Source organism: Pseudophryne corroboree, chromosome 2 (genome assembly GCF_028390025.1).
Source record: "Pseudophryne corroboree isolate aPseCor3 chromosome 2, aPseCor3.hap2, whole genome shotgun sequence".
In the NCBI taxonomy this organism is placed as follows: Eukaryota; Metazoa; Chordata; class Amphibia; order Anura; family Myobatrachidae; genus Pseudophryne; species Pseudophryne corroboree.
The window spans coordinates 34,678,156-34,692,599 of NC_086445.1; the positions used below are offsets into that span (position 1 = coordinate 34,678,156).

At 46.3% G+C, this 14,444-nt stretch overlaps 2 protein-coding genes across 12 annotated transcripts in view; one reads left to right on the forward strand and one right to left on the reverse strand.

Moving 5' to 3' along the window:
• Positions 1 to 14,444, reverse strand: part of LOC134994743 (zinc finger protein 436-like) — a 497,924-nt gene that overhangs the window by 275,375 nt on the left and 208,105 nt on the right. The gene's annotated exons all lie outside the window — the stretch shown is intronic.
• The window catches only part of LOC134994942 (oocyte zinc finger protein XlCOF7.1-like), a 189,198-nt gene that overhangs the window by 104,059 nt on the left and 70,695 nt on the right, over positions 1 to 14,444 (forward strand). For 2 of the 8 annotated variants that reach the window (XM_063951033.1, XM_063951044.1), the window contains one exon: positions 3,756 to 5,756. The exons of the other annotated variants lie outside the window; for them this stretch is intronic. In XM_063951033.1, the coding sequence (XP_063807103.1) occupies positions 3,756 to 4,294 (539 nt within the window). In that variant the 3' untranslated portion in view covers positions 4,295 to 5,756. Of the gene's footprint in view, positions 1 to 3,755; positions 5,757 to 14,444 lie in introns of those variants that run through there. 8 annotated transcript variants of the gene reach the window in all.

Genomic DNA, 14,444 nt, shown 5'->3' on the forward strand with positions numbered 1-14,444 from the left:
TCGATTAAAAATTCATAAATTCTGCATTAAACTATAATTTCAGACATTACCTTCTACACCAGTAGTCATGTCACCAGATATTGCATAACACTGGTCCAGCTACATGTCTCAGGTCCTGCTCTGGTCGCCCCTCCCTCCTCTGCATGTTTTCCATGTACTGCAAGTTTCTGTTTGTCCATCTTACTATATTGGATCTCTTCAGCCGCCGTTGTATTCACGCCCTAGCGTTATAACTGATTTCCGAGTCATCCGTGTGGGATCAGGCCTTACTAATATCTAGATAAGCTTCAGCTACGGCTCCATCTCTATTATTACATCAGACACCTGACTACGAGGTAATCACATGAAAGATAGGATTTTGCAAGGGCAAAAAACAGAGGCGACTATGTCTTTTCTGGGGCACACTTTAGATTATATTGTTATAATTTAAAACTTAACTTTTATTACATCACACTAAAAGTAGAGGAACAGACGTAAACATATATGCATTTAAGTATACTGTAGATACAAGATTAGGCGATAAATTAGTATGCTTATATAGGATATGATGCTTCTTCCAATATTGGGAAATATTTAATAGGAAAGAATGCTCATTTGGGCTCGGTGTAAACTCCAATTTGTGTAGGACATCAATTGAATAATTGAGCTTTGATTATCTGGGTGTCAGAATCAGTGTTGTGTGAAAGAGTAGTAAAATACCTACGGTATCTAGTATTCCCTGGTGGTCTCCTATCCAGGTATTGACCAGGCCTGACAGTGCATAGCTTCCAAGATCAGACGAGATTGGGCATGCCCAGTGTGGTATGACCGTCCCTGGTGGTCTCCTATCCAGGTATTGACCAGGCCTGACAGTGCATAGCTTCCAAGATCAGACGAGATTGGGCATGCCCAGTGTGGTATGACCGTAGGTCAATGTAGTCCAACACAACATCAATCTGGACACGCAAACATGTAAGAGTCTTAACTTGAGTAGACCATATTCAATTTCTATGAAGCTGAGAAAAAAACAAATTGCTGAGAGTTGTATATTTAATTCTGTGTGTGAAGATATGTTGTTAGGATGGCACTGTAAAGAAGTAAGACGTATGGATAGTATAGTATAGATAGGGAGCCAGAACCTGAATGCCTAACACTTCTGCTTTTCTGTCATCTGTGTATGCATTGAGTGACAGAATGAGAGAGTAGTCAGAAATAGCTATTGGGGGTAATTCAGAGTCGATCGCAGCAGCAAACATTTTAGCAGTTGGGCAAAACCATGTGCACTGCAGGTGTGGCAGATATAACATGCAGGGTAAATACTGGCTGCTTTATTTTTACACTGCAATTTAGATTTCAGTTTGAACACACCCCACCCAAATCTAACTCTCTCTGCACATGTTATATCTGCCCCCCCTGCAGTGCACAAGGTTTTGCCCAACAGCTAACAAATTTGCTGCTGCGATCAACTCTGAATTAGGCCCATTGTCGCTAAGCAAAAATAGGGGAGCACTTCTGCTGTCCTTGAGTGAAAGAATAAGTTTCTGTTACCTAGTGCATTGCAGAGCTTATTTTAACTCACAGGATGATAGAGTGGTCCAGAATAGATAGTTATGAAATGTTGTGTGAAAAAATGATCATTGAAGGAGGCAGATTTTATTAAGAAAATATATATAATCAATGATGAAAAATAAAGAGAATGATGAGAACAATTCCAGCCTGTCTGGTCTAATAAAATTTATATACCGTATATACTCGAGTATAAGTCGACCCGAATATAATCTGAGGCACCTCATTTTACCACAAAAACCTGGGAAAACTTATTGACTCGAGTATAAGCCTAGGGTGGGAAATGCAGCTCTAGCCGTACACAGACCTCATACTGCCAGATATGCCCTCATACTGCCAGATATACCCCCACAGTGCCAGATATACCCCCACAGTGCCAGATGTGCCCCCACAGTGCCAGATGTGCCTCCACAGTGCCAGATGTGCCCCCACAGTGCCAGATGTGCCTCCACAGTGCCAGATGTGCCCCCACAGTGCCAGATGTGCCCCCACAGTGCCAGATGTGCCCCATATGCCCCACAATGACAGATATGCCCCACAGTGACAGATATGCCCCACAATGACAGATATGCCCCACAATGACAGATATGCCCCACAGTGACAGATGTACCAGATATGCCCCACAGTGCCAGATGTGCCCCACAGTGCCAGATATGCCCCACAGTGCTAGATACTTACCCTCCGTTGCTCCCGCGCTGTCTTCTGAAGGAGGGACACGGAGAGCGCAGCGCGCGGCTCTCCTGTGTCTCCGGCGGCAACGGCGTGTGTTAAAGGAAGTGGCGGTTCGTGCACTTCCTTTAACACACACACGCCGCTGCCGCCGGAGATGCAGGAGGGACACAGGAGAGCCGCGCGCTGTGTTCTCCGTGTCTCTCCTAACGCTGACTCGAGTATAAGCCGAGGTGGCTTTTTCAGCACAAAAAAAAGTGCTGAAAAAGTCGGCTTATAGTCGAGTATATACGGTAGTTGTTTCTGCAGTTCCTGACAGGGTAAATTTTAGTCCGTGGTCATAACATGTCTTCTGCCTATGACAGACTGGGAGAGAGGGGGATTGTTGTTTTTGTGAAATAGCACAATGTAATCACACCCTGATGTGTAGACGTGCCAGAGACTTGTGACCTTGTCATACCCGCAGCTGGCATCTTCCCGTCCTGGTGCCTGCTGTACAGGTTTCCTGTTACCCACTCACTGTGGGGCAGAGAGGACGACTGTCCCATTACACACACTCACCTCTATACCATGGTATAAATGATAGTACATAGGGACAGGTTATTTCTCAGCATGGCTGTGCAGGTTTTTAATATCACCAGCAATGGACTACTACTATGTGGCCAGGGTAATTGATTTTTAGCCGATGGTGCAAGTTGCTGGTTTTATATTCTCTCACCCCCAAAGAGGTGCACAAGAAAGTCAGTGATGTAGGAGCATTGTAGCAGTGATGTGCACAGCTGGACGTTTCCAATGATCGACCACCCTTCCTTTAATAATTATTATTATTATTATAGTAATAAGTTCCACTAAGCCTATTGGTTGCCTTCTGTATATATAGTGCCTCCTGCTACTGGTTGACCCCCAGTGTCATGTTGGATTTATCTCCCCTGTTACCAGCGGTATACAGTATCCCTGAGTTTGGGATCTTTGGATAGTAGGCCTCTCACATGCTAGTCCAGTAGATTGGGCAGTATGAGCTCCCTTCCCCCTCTAGTTGCATGAATAACTTCAAAAATATTCCCTGGACAGGTTGGGCTTCCATATTAAAAAAGTCAAGTAAATGTGGGTATCTGTCTAACATCTGTACTGTCCCAGAATTACTATATACTTTTCTAGATCTGTCCCGTCCCATTCTGCTTCTTGTTTTCCCAGTAATGCCAGTGAGGGGAGGAGACAGATTCAGCAATGTTGTAGTAGTGTGAAAAGAAAGATGGCTGCTTCCATTGTGCTGATGTGAGTGGAATGATGATGTCAGAACAACAGTCCATTTATGTTTTAAATACATTGACACTCGACAGTTCTAGACCAGCTCCAAGGTTATGTGGGCATGGCAGGGTTATTTCATAAGTAATAGTTGTATATGGTACTGAATTCATTCAATAACGTCTGATATCTCTATGGCACATATGTATAACTACACAGTATGTCTCGCGCATGATGACGTCATCCATCTGCTGATATGTATAGAGGGTTTATCTTAGTACTTCTGTCCCCAACAGGTCCACACGCTTCCTTACACTATCCTGAGAAGACGCATCAGTGCTCGGAGTGTCAGCAATGTTTCCCTAATCATTCAGCCCTCGTCACCCATCAGCAGACGCATAGCGCCAGTAATCTGTATAGCTGCTCTGTTTGCGGAGTGCGTTTCAGCTCCAAATTGGATTTTACCACCCACCAGCGATATCACATCGAGGATAAAATGTTTGACTGTTCTTACTGTGGGAAATCCTTCCATCATCGGTCTCGTCTACTGTACCATATGAGGACTCACACCGGGGAGAGGCCATATTCATGCCCAGAGTGCGGGAGATGCTTTACCAGAAGATTTACCCTTACTGAGCACCAGCGACTACACTCTGGTGTGAAACCTTATCAGTGCACGGAATGCGGGAAGTGCTTTGTCACGAGATCCAGTCTTGTCACACACCAGCGCACTCACACCGGGGAGAGACCATTTGTGTGTTCCCAGTGTGGACGCTGTTTTACTGACAGCTCAAGTCTTGGTCGACATAAGAGAGTTTCACACCAGTCTAGATGAATACACTGTCCATCGCATACATAAGAAAGCTTGTTTTAATGAACAGGGGAAAAAGTGGACATCTTTTCCCACCAAATGCATTGAAGGTGCAGGGCTACTTTTTTTGCTCCTTAGTCATGCAAAAGTAGAAGGCTCTGTGTCCAGTTATGGATCCATCTATTAATGTGCGTAGTGGATACAGTGAAACTATCTCAAGTTACTTCTTAGTTTGTTGTATTGGGTATCAGAGTGACGGAACATCATCGGATCTATCTCTGTGACCTTTGTGTATCTGATGGTAGTGATTACATTGGTTCATCTTCCTCCTAAAAAACAACTGGAAGGTACAAACATCAGAAGTGTAGGATGTGGCCCGAATTCCACCATTTTAGAGGAACTAGAAGTCTTCTTGCTGAGCTCCCTCCCAATGCAGGGAATGACAGTGTAAATGTGCCATCCTCTCCCCGTCATATTATACATTTAATCCTTGCCTGTAAACACTAACCTTTACTCCCTTACACTCACCCCATTTTGCTGCGGTTTTGTCCTCGAATTCAGGCCTGTTTTGCAAAACTGGCACATCTGCGCAAACGAAGACGGGTGATGTCACACTGCAGCATTTTTGTTTAACCTGTCATGGAACATTAAATATCATTCTTTTTAGCTGCTGAGTTTAAATAAAAATGTTACAGTGATTCTCTTCTTTATACATGTCCTGTGCTGTTGCTGGGGTGGTAGCTATTTTGTGGGTGACAATTGTTAGCTCACTAGGAATTAGTGACATCCGTAGACACAGGAGTGTAGCTCATCCCTCACTAGGTGGCAATGATGTCCCTCATTCCTAGTGATACAATAAGGAGCATCTCCAGGAACATGGGTTTAGCTTTTTCCCTGTGTGTCATTTCCGCAATAGCCTGCAGGTGTCAGTGTTGCTATTACTGCCCATGTAGAGGGATAGGCTGTGACCAGACACGCTTCATCGTAACATACTAAAGCGTATAAACATAAGATATACCTATCCCCAATGGCGTAAGTTCATACTAGTTCAACTGCCCTGAAAACTCACCTCTTCAGACAAGTCTATCAAATTCCAGACCCACCCACATAACCTTCAGTATTCCCTATCTAATTACATCCTCTCTGTACAGTATACATAACCTCACATATCTTGTCTTTCTTCACTCTCACACCCTCCCGACCCTTGGCCAACATTGCGGGGTGATCATATTATTCAACCCATTAAGAACCTAGCAATCTGGTGGACCATTATGCAATAAGTAGCATCTATCCTTGTGTATCAATGCCTGTCTCCCTATAGATTGTAAGCTTGCGAGCAGGGCCTTCCTACCTCTATGTCTGTCTGTTTTTACCCAGTTTTGTTCTGTTACTGTTGTTCTAATTGTAAAGCGCAACAGAATATGCTGCGCTATATGGGAAACTGTTAATAAATAAAATAAACACTAGGAGCCCTGAGGCAAGATAATTGTGATCCACTTACCATGAGCTTTTTAATGGGTCCCAGGTAATTTGTGGTAATTCCCACCCTTGTGTGGCTGCCGGTGCTCCCTGGAGGAGAAAAAGATGTTAGGGTGGAGGGTGAATTTTTTGAGGAGGACTGCCGCAACTGCTCTTTGCTTATTCCGTCTCTGGGGCACAGAAGTCGGAGTAGAAGCAGTGGAGGAGGTCAGTGTGCCCCCTTCATGGCTGGGGACTGGAGGCGACTACCTTCGATTGGCTCTTGCATTTACGTACATGCTCATCAATATGTATGTTTCCCTGATTAGATAATATACAATATGCTCTTCTATTTCATTTGACTCGTCATGTAACATGATTATGTTGATGTTTTTATGGTCTACTTCCAAATAACTCTTTATTCTGCACTGATGAATAGTCTTCCCTTGAGTTTGGCCACAGAGGTACCATGTGACCTGGCTCTGGCAGCCCCTCCCTCCTCTGCATGTGACCCATGTAATACAGGTGTAGACAATACTTCCAACATAGTATGTATTCATCCACTATTGTATTCATGCGCTAGCGTAATAACTGATTTCCGAGAGTTGTGGCATTGTCATACCAGCGGCTGGCGTCTGCCCATCCTGGTGCCTGCTGTACTCACTGTGGGGTACAGAGGACGTCTGTCCCATTAACACACACTCACTTCTCTATACCATGGTATAAATGATAGTTGTGGCTGAAGACCCGTCACACATGATAAACTTTCTAAATGGACAAACCAGCGCTAGGCTATACTATATTGTGTTTTAGCATGCTATATTCAGTGTGCTGAGTGCAGTTGGAGATTTTGGTAATGCACTAATGATGCGCTTACGAGGAATGTTTTTGTTCTTTTTGGTTTTCAAATGCTTTGACAGTTGAAAACAATTTATGGGACATTTTCACATAGGAATTTCTATGCTAATTATGCTCCTAGTGTAATAACACTGCAGTCAGTGCCTTGCAGGAGGTATTCAATTGTGCCTCTATTTAAAACAGACCTACAGAAGAGACTGGTGTTTTACAACATTTTATGTGTGTGGGGCTTTCTATGAATGCAATTGAAAAACCGGTTACAGTCACATTCTGAGAGACCGTATATGCTATTGCTAAATCAGATTGGACTTGGAAAAGCAAACTGGTTTGGGCTACATATAAGAAAGAGAAGAAGGAAATTGCTTTATCCAGTTAATTTGAGATTTAATATGTATTTATTTATGTTTTGTGCGATAGCATGATTGGTTAAAAAGACCACAGGGCAGACCTATCTCCTCTGGTACTGTGTGAAAGAACAGGATAAAAACTGGGCATGTGAGCCTTATGTATAGGTCATTGGTACGGCCTCATCTAGAATACTGTGTTCAGTTCTGGAGGCCATATCTTCAAAAGGATATAAATACATTAGAGACTGTACAAAGAAGGGCAACTAAAATGGTGCATGGCCTACATCACATAACATACCCAGAAAGACTAAGAAATCTCAATATGTAAAGTTTGGAGCAGAGAAGGGAAAGGGGAGACATGATAGAAACTTTCAAATATGTCAAGGGTTTTAACAAAGTCCAGGAGGGAAACATTCTCCAAATGAAGAGAAGCAATAGGACACGAGGACATGCACTGAGGCTGGAGGGGGGGAGATTCAGGGGAAATTTGAGGGAAAATTACTTCACAGAAAGGGTAGTGGACAAGTGGAATAGCCTCCCATCAGAGGTGGTAGAGGCTAAGACAGTAGAGCAATTTAAACATGCATGGGATAGACATAAGGATATCCTTACAAAGAAATAAGGATCAAACAAAGTTTGAGAAAAAAATTATGTAAAAAAATATATCCTATGACTGAGAGGAGATATACCTTCTGTGACATCAAGAAGTATTGATTTGCTGGTACATCTGTATGCTGTATCCCCCTTGAAAAAGGGGAGGAGTCTTTTTTTCTCTAACGTCCTAGTGGATGCTGGGGACTCCGTAAGGACCATGGGGAATAGATGGGCTCCGCAGGAGACTGGGCACTCTAAAGACAGATTTAGTACTACCTGGTGTGCACTGGCTCCTCCCTCTATGCCCCTCCTCCAGACCTCAGTTAGAATCTGTGCCCGGACAGAGCTGGGTGCTTTTAGTGAGCTCTCCTGAGCTTGCTAATAAGAAAGTATTTTAGTTAGGTTTTTTATTTTCAGAGAGCTTCTGCTGGCAACAGACTCTCTGCTACGTGGGACTGAGGGGAGAGAAGCAAACCTACTAACTGCGGCTAGGTTGCGCTTCTTAGGCTACTGGACACCATTAGCTCCAGAGGGATCGAACACAGGACCTGACCTTGTCATCCGGAGCCGCGCCGCCGTCCCCCTCGCAGAGCCAGAAGCCAGAAGCCGGCGGGTTGAAGCAAGAAGACGTCAAAATCGGCGGCAGAAGACTCCTGTCTTCATATGAGGTAGCGCACAGCACTGCAGCTGTGCGCCATTGCGCCCACACTAACCCACACACTCCGGTCACTGTAGGGTGTAGGGCGCAGGGGGGGGCGCCCTGGGTAGCAATTAAGTACCTCCTGGCAAAAGCAGCATATATACAGCTGGGCACTGTAATATGCATGAGCCCGCGCCATTAATTTTACACAAAATCGCGGGACAGAAGCCCGCCGCTGAGGGGGCGGGGCCTTCTTCCTCCGAACTCACCAGCGCCATTTTCTCTCCACAGCTCTGCTGAGAGGAAGCTCCCCAGGCTCTCCCCTGCAGATTCACGGTAGAAAGAGGGTAAAAAAGAGAGGGGGGGCACATAAATTTAGGCGCATTAATCATAATACAGCAGCTATTGGGTAAACACTAAGTTACTGTGTGATTCCTGGGTCATATAGCGCTGGGGTGTGTGCTGGCATACTCTCTCTCTGTCTCTCCAAAAGGCCTTGTGGGGGTCCTGTCCTCATTTAGAGCTTCCCCTGTGTGTGTGGTGTGTCGGTACGCGTGTGTCGACATGTTTGACGAAGAGGGTTATGTGGAGGCAGAGCAAGTGCAGATGAATGACGTGTCGCCACCGACGGTGCCGACACCTGATTGGATGGATATGTGGAAGGTGTTAAATGATAATGTAAACTCCTTACATAAAAGGTTGGATAAAGCTGATACCTTGGGCCAGTCAGGGTCTCAACCCATGCCTGATCCTACAGCGCAGAGGCCCTCAGGGTCTCAAAAGCGCCCACTATCCAAAATTGTTGACACAGATATCGACACGGATTCTGACTCCAGTGTCGATGACGATGATGCAAAATTGCAACCTAAAATGACTAAAGCCATCCGCTACATGATTATAGCAATGAAGGATGTTTTGCACATATCAGAGGTAAACCCTGTCCCTGACAAGAGGGTTTATATGTATGGGGAGAAAAAGCAAGAGGTGACTTTTTCCCCCTTCACATGAGTTGAATGAATTATGTGAAAGAGCGTGGGATTCCCCCGATAAGAAAGTGCTGATTTCCAAAAGGTTACTTATGGCGTACCCTTTCCTGCCAACGGACAGGTTGCGCTGGGAATCCTCCCCTAGGGTAGATAAAGCTCTCACACGCTTATCTAAGAAGGTGGCCCTGCCGTCACAGGATACGGCCGCCCTAAAGGATCCTGCAGATAGAAAGCAGGAAAGTATCCTGAAATCTGTTTATACACATTCAGGTACTCTACTGAGGCCGGCACTTGCATCGGCTTGGATGTGTAGTGCTGTAGCAGCGTGGACAGATATTCTGTCTGAGGAAATGGATACCTTAGACAGGGATACCATTATGCTGACCCTGGGGCATATAAAAGACACTGTCCTATATATGAAGGATGCCCAAAGGGACATTTGCCTACTGGGCTCTAGAATTAATGCAATGTCAATTTCTGCCAGGAGGGTCCTGTGGACTCGGCAGTGGACAGGTGATGCCGACTCCAAAAAACACATGGAGGTGTTGCCTTACAAGGGTGAGGAATTGTTTGGGGACGGTCTCTCGGACCTGGTTTCCACAGCTACTGCTGGGAAGTCAAACTTTTTGCCATATATTCCCTCACAACCTATGAAAGCACCGTATTACCAAATGCAGTCCTTTCGCTCACATAGAAGCAAGAAGGTCAGAGGTGCGTCCTTTCTTGCCAGAGGCAGGGGTAAAGGAAAAAAGCTGCACCTTACAGCTAGTTCCCAGGAACAGAAGTCCTCCCCGGCTTCCACTAAATCCACCGCATGACGCTGGGGCTCCACGGGTGGAGCCAGGAGCGGTGGGGGCGCGTCTCCGACATTTCAGCCACCAGTGGGTTCGCTCACAGGTGGATCCCTGGGCTATACAGATTGTGTCTCAGGGATACAAGCTAGAATTCGAAGTGATGCCACCTCACCGTTACCTCAAATCGGCCCTGCCAGCTTCCCCCACAGAAAGGGAAGTAGTGTTAGCGGCAATTCACAAGCTATTTCTCCAGCAGGTGGTGGTAAAGGTTCCCCTTCTTCAACAGGGAAAGGGATACTATTCCACAATGTTTGTGGTACCGAAACCGGACGGTTCGGTCAGACCCATATTGAATTTAAAGTCCCTGAACATTTATCTGAAAAGATTCAAGTTCAAAATGGAATCGCTCAGAGCGGTCATTGCAAGCCTGGAAGAGGGGGATTTTATGGTGTCTCTGGACATCAAGGATGCTTACTTGCATGTCCCCATTTATCCACCTCATCAGGAGTACCTCAGATTTGTGGTACAGGACTGTCATTACCAATTCCAGACTTTGCCGTTTGGGCTCTCCACGGCACCGAGAATATTTACCAAGGTAATGGCAGAAATGATGGTGATCCTGAGAAAGCAAGGAGCCACAGTTATCCCATACTTGAACGATCTCCTCATAAAGGCGAGGTCCAGAGAGCAGTTGCAGATCAGCGTAGCACACTCTCAGGAAGTGTTGCAGCAGCATGGCTGGATTCTGAATATCCCAAAGTCGCAGCTGATTCCTACGACGCATCTGCCCTTTCTGGGCATGATTTTGGACACTAACCAGAAGAAGGTGTTTCTCCCGGCGGAGAAGGCTCAAGAGCTAGTGACTCTAGTCAGAGACTTCTTAAAACCGAAACAGGTGTCGGTGCGTCACTGCACGCAAGTCCTGGGAAAGATGGTGGCATCGTACGAAGCCATTCCCTTCGGCAGGTTCCATGCGAGGATCTTTCAGTGGGATCTGTTGGACAAGTGGTCCGGATCGCATCTTCAGATGCATCGGCTGATCACCCTGTCCCCCAGGGCCAGGGTGTCTCTTCTGTGGTGGCTGCAGAGTGCTCACCTTCTCGAGGGCCGCAGGTTCGGCATACAGGACTGGGTCCTGGTGACCACGGATGCGAGCCTCCGAGGTTGGGGGGCAGTCACTCAGGGAAGAAACTTCCAAGGGTTGTGGTCAAGTCAGGAGGCTTGTTTGCACATAAATATCCTGGAACTAAGGGCCATATACAACGCCCTGAGTCAAGCGGAGCCCCTGCTTCGCAACCAACCGGTGCTGATTAAGTCAGACAACATCACCGCAGTGGCTCATGTAAACCGCCAGGGCGGCACAAGAAGCAGAGTCGCGATGGCGGAAGCCACCAGGATTCTTCGGTGGGTAAAGAATCACGTGCAAGCACTGTCAGCAGTGTTCATTCCGGGGGTGGACAACTGGGAAGCAGACTTCCTCAGCAGACACGACCTCCACCCGGGAGATTGGGGACTTCATCACGAAGTCTTCACTCAGATTACAAATCGATGGGAACTGCCACAGGTAGACATGATGGTGTCCCGTCTCAACAAAAAACTACAAAGGTATTGCGCCAGGTCAAGAGACCCTCAGGCGATAGCTGTGGACGCACTGGTAACACCGTGGATATTCCAGTCGGTCTATGTGTTTCCTCCTCTACCTCTCATACCCAAGGTACTGAGAATCGTAAGACGAAGAGGAGTGAGAACAATACTAGTTGTTCCAGATTGGCCAAGAAGGGCTTGGTACCCGGAACTGCAAGAAATGCTCACAGAGGACCCGTGGCCTCTACCTCTCAGACAGGACCTGTTGCAACAGGGACCCTGTCTGTTCCAAGACTTACCGCGGCTGCGTTTGACGGCATGGCGGTTGAACGCCGGATCCTAGCGGAAAAAGGCATTCCGGAGGAAGTTATTCCTACGCTGATAATGCTTTGCTGTCACGTCCTTCCTAGCATTTATCACCGTATATGGCGAAAATATGTTGCTTGGTGTGAGGCCAGGAAGGCCCCTACAGAGGAATTCCAGCTGGGCCGGTTCCTGCACTTCCTACAGTCTGGAGTGACTATGGGCCTAAAATTAGGGTCCATAAAGGTCCAGATTTTGGCCCTATCCATTTTCTTTCAAAAAGAATTGGCTTCACTGCCTGAGGTCCAGACGTTTGTTAAGGGAGTGCTGCATATTCAGCCCCCTTTTGTGCCACCAGTGGCACCTTGGGATCTTAACGTGGTGTTGAGTTTCCTGAAATCTCACTGGTTTGAGCCACTTAAGACCGTGGAGCTAAAGTATCTCACGTGGAAAGTGGTCATGCTTTTGGCCTTAGCTTCGGCTAGGCGTGTGTCAGAATTGGCGGCTTTGTCATGTAAAAGCCCCTATCTGGTTTTCCATATGGACAGGGCAGAATTGCGGCAATTTCTGCCGAAGGTGGTGTCATCTTTTCATTTGAACCAACCTATTGTGGTGCCTGCGGCTACTCGTGACTTGGAGGACTTCAAGTTGCTTGATGTAATCAGGGCTTTGAAGATCTATGTAGCCAGGACGGTTGGAGTCAGGAAGACTGACTCGCTGTTTATCCTGTATGCATCCAACAAGTTGGGTGCTCCTGCTTCAAAGCAAACCATTGCTCGCTGGATCTGTAGCACGATTCAGCAGGCTCATTCTGCGGCGGGATTGCCGCATCCAAAATCTGTAAAAGCCCATTCCACAAGGAAGGTGGGCTCTTCTTGGGCGACTGCCCGAGGGGTCTCGGCATTACAGCTTTGCCGAGCGGCTACTTGGTCGGGTTCAAACACATTTGCAAAATTCTACAAGTTTGATACCCTGGCTGAGCAGGACCTTGTATTTTCCCATTCGGTGCTGCAGAGTCATCCGCACTCTCCCGCCCGTTTGGGAGCTTTGGTATAATCCCCATGGTCCTTACGGAGTCCCCAGCATCCACTAGGACGTTAGAAAAAATAAGATTTTACTCACCGGTAAATCTATTTCTCGTAGTCCGTAGTGGATGCTGGGCGCCCGTCCCTAGTGCGGACTTTCTGCAATACGTGTATATAGTTATTGCTTAATAAAGGGTTATGTTATGTGGCATCCGTTGAGTGATGCTCGTTTGTTGTTCATACTGTTAACTGGATATGTTATCACAAGTTGTGCGGTGTGGCTGGTATGAGTCTTACCCTGGATTCCAAAATCCTTTCCTTATAATGTCTGCTCTTCCGGGCACAGTTTCCTTAACTGAGGTCTGGAGGAGGGGCATAGTGGGAGAAGCCAGTGCACACCAGGTAGTTTTTAATCTTTCTTTAGAGTGCCCAGTCTCCTGCGGAGCCCGTCTATTCCCCATGGTTCTTACGGAGTCCCCAGCATCCACTACGGACTACGAGAAATAGATTTACCGGTGAGTAAAATCTTATTTTTTTAAGACTATTTGAGCAATCAACATCTTGCCTTGAAGACAGCAGTCCTTTCATCTTGAGAACAACTGGAATGCGACACACACAGTCTAATTTTCCACCTGATCTGGGTTGCATCCAGCGTCTCCAAGCTCCACCCTGTGCCAGCTACCATGCAGGGATTAGCCAATGGTCAGTGACAAGTGGGAGTCAACAGATGCCAATCAGGAGGTGTGACAGCCGTGTATCTATGAATACACAGCAGCAAGTGGTATCGGTTGTCAATGGTAGGAACACCATAGACCACAAAAGGTGTCCAAGGGACCGATCCCTGATTCATTTTTATTTCCTTGCAGCTGATGACTTGAGGGATACTCTGCCCTCAAAAAACTGAAAATGTAAATAGAAAGAATTGTCACAGCGCATTAGAATAAAAATACTTCAATGTTTATTGTGAGCACAGATCACCACTAGTCTGTATACACCGTTTAAAAATAAATAAATTAAAAAACTTTATCAGATTTAAATAGACAATTATAATGCAGTATATTCAACTGTTAAGCATACATTTATAACTGGACACAATGTAAAAACACATAGATACAATTGTAGCTCAGTCTTCTCCAGCAGATGATACCGTGGTGTCAATGAATCCCCAATACAAAATATCACAAAAAGGACTTAGGGGGACATTAGCACGCAGCGGCGCCTGCAATGCGCACTCACGTCATTGCCCAGTGACAGCCGTCACCGGGCAACGACCAGAAGAGAGAAGAAAGTGATCGCTAGCGCGATCGCAAGAAAATTGACAGCGGGGAAGCATTCCGGGGCGGATACTCACGGGCGTGGAGATCCGAACACAGGCGTGTCCAGTGTCAAGTGATCGCAGCCCTGCTATGCTAAAATACACTCCCCAATAGGCAGCGTCAAGTTGATCGCACGAGCAGCAAAAAAATTGCTACGTGCGATCAACTCGGAATGAGGGCCTTAGTCAGCAGAGATTCACACAGCTGTTCAAGAATTATATGTATCCAGTGATATGTTAAAAGTCCAAAACACTCATTTTAAAGTGATC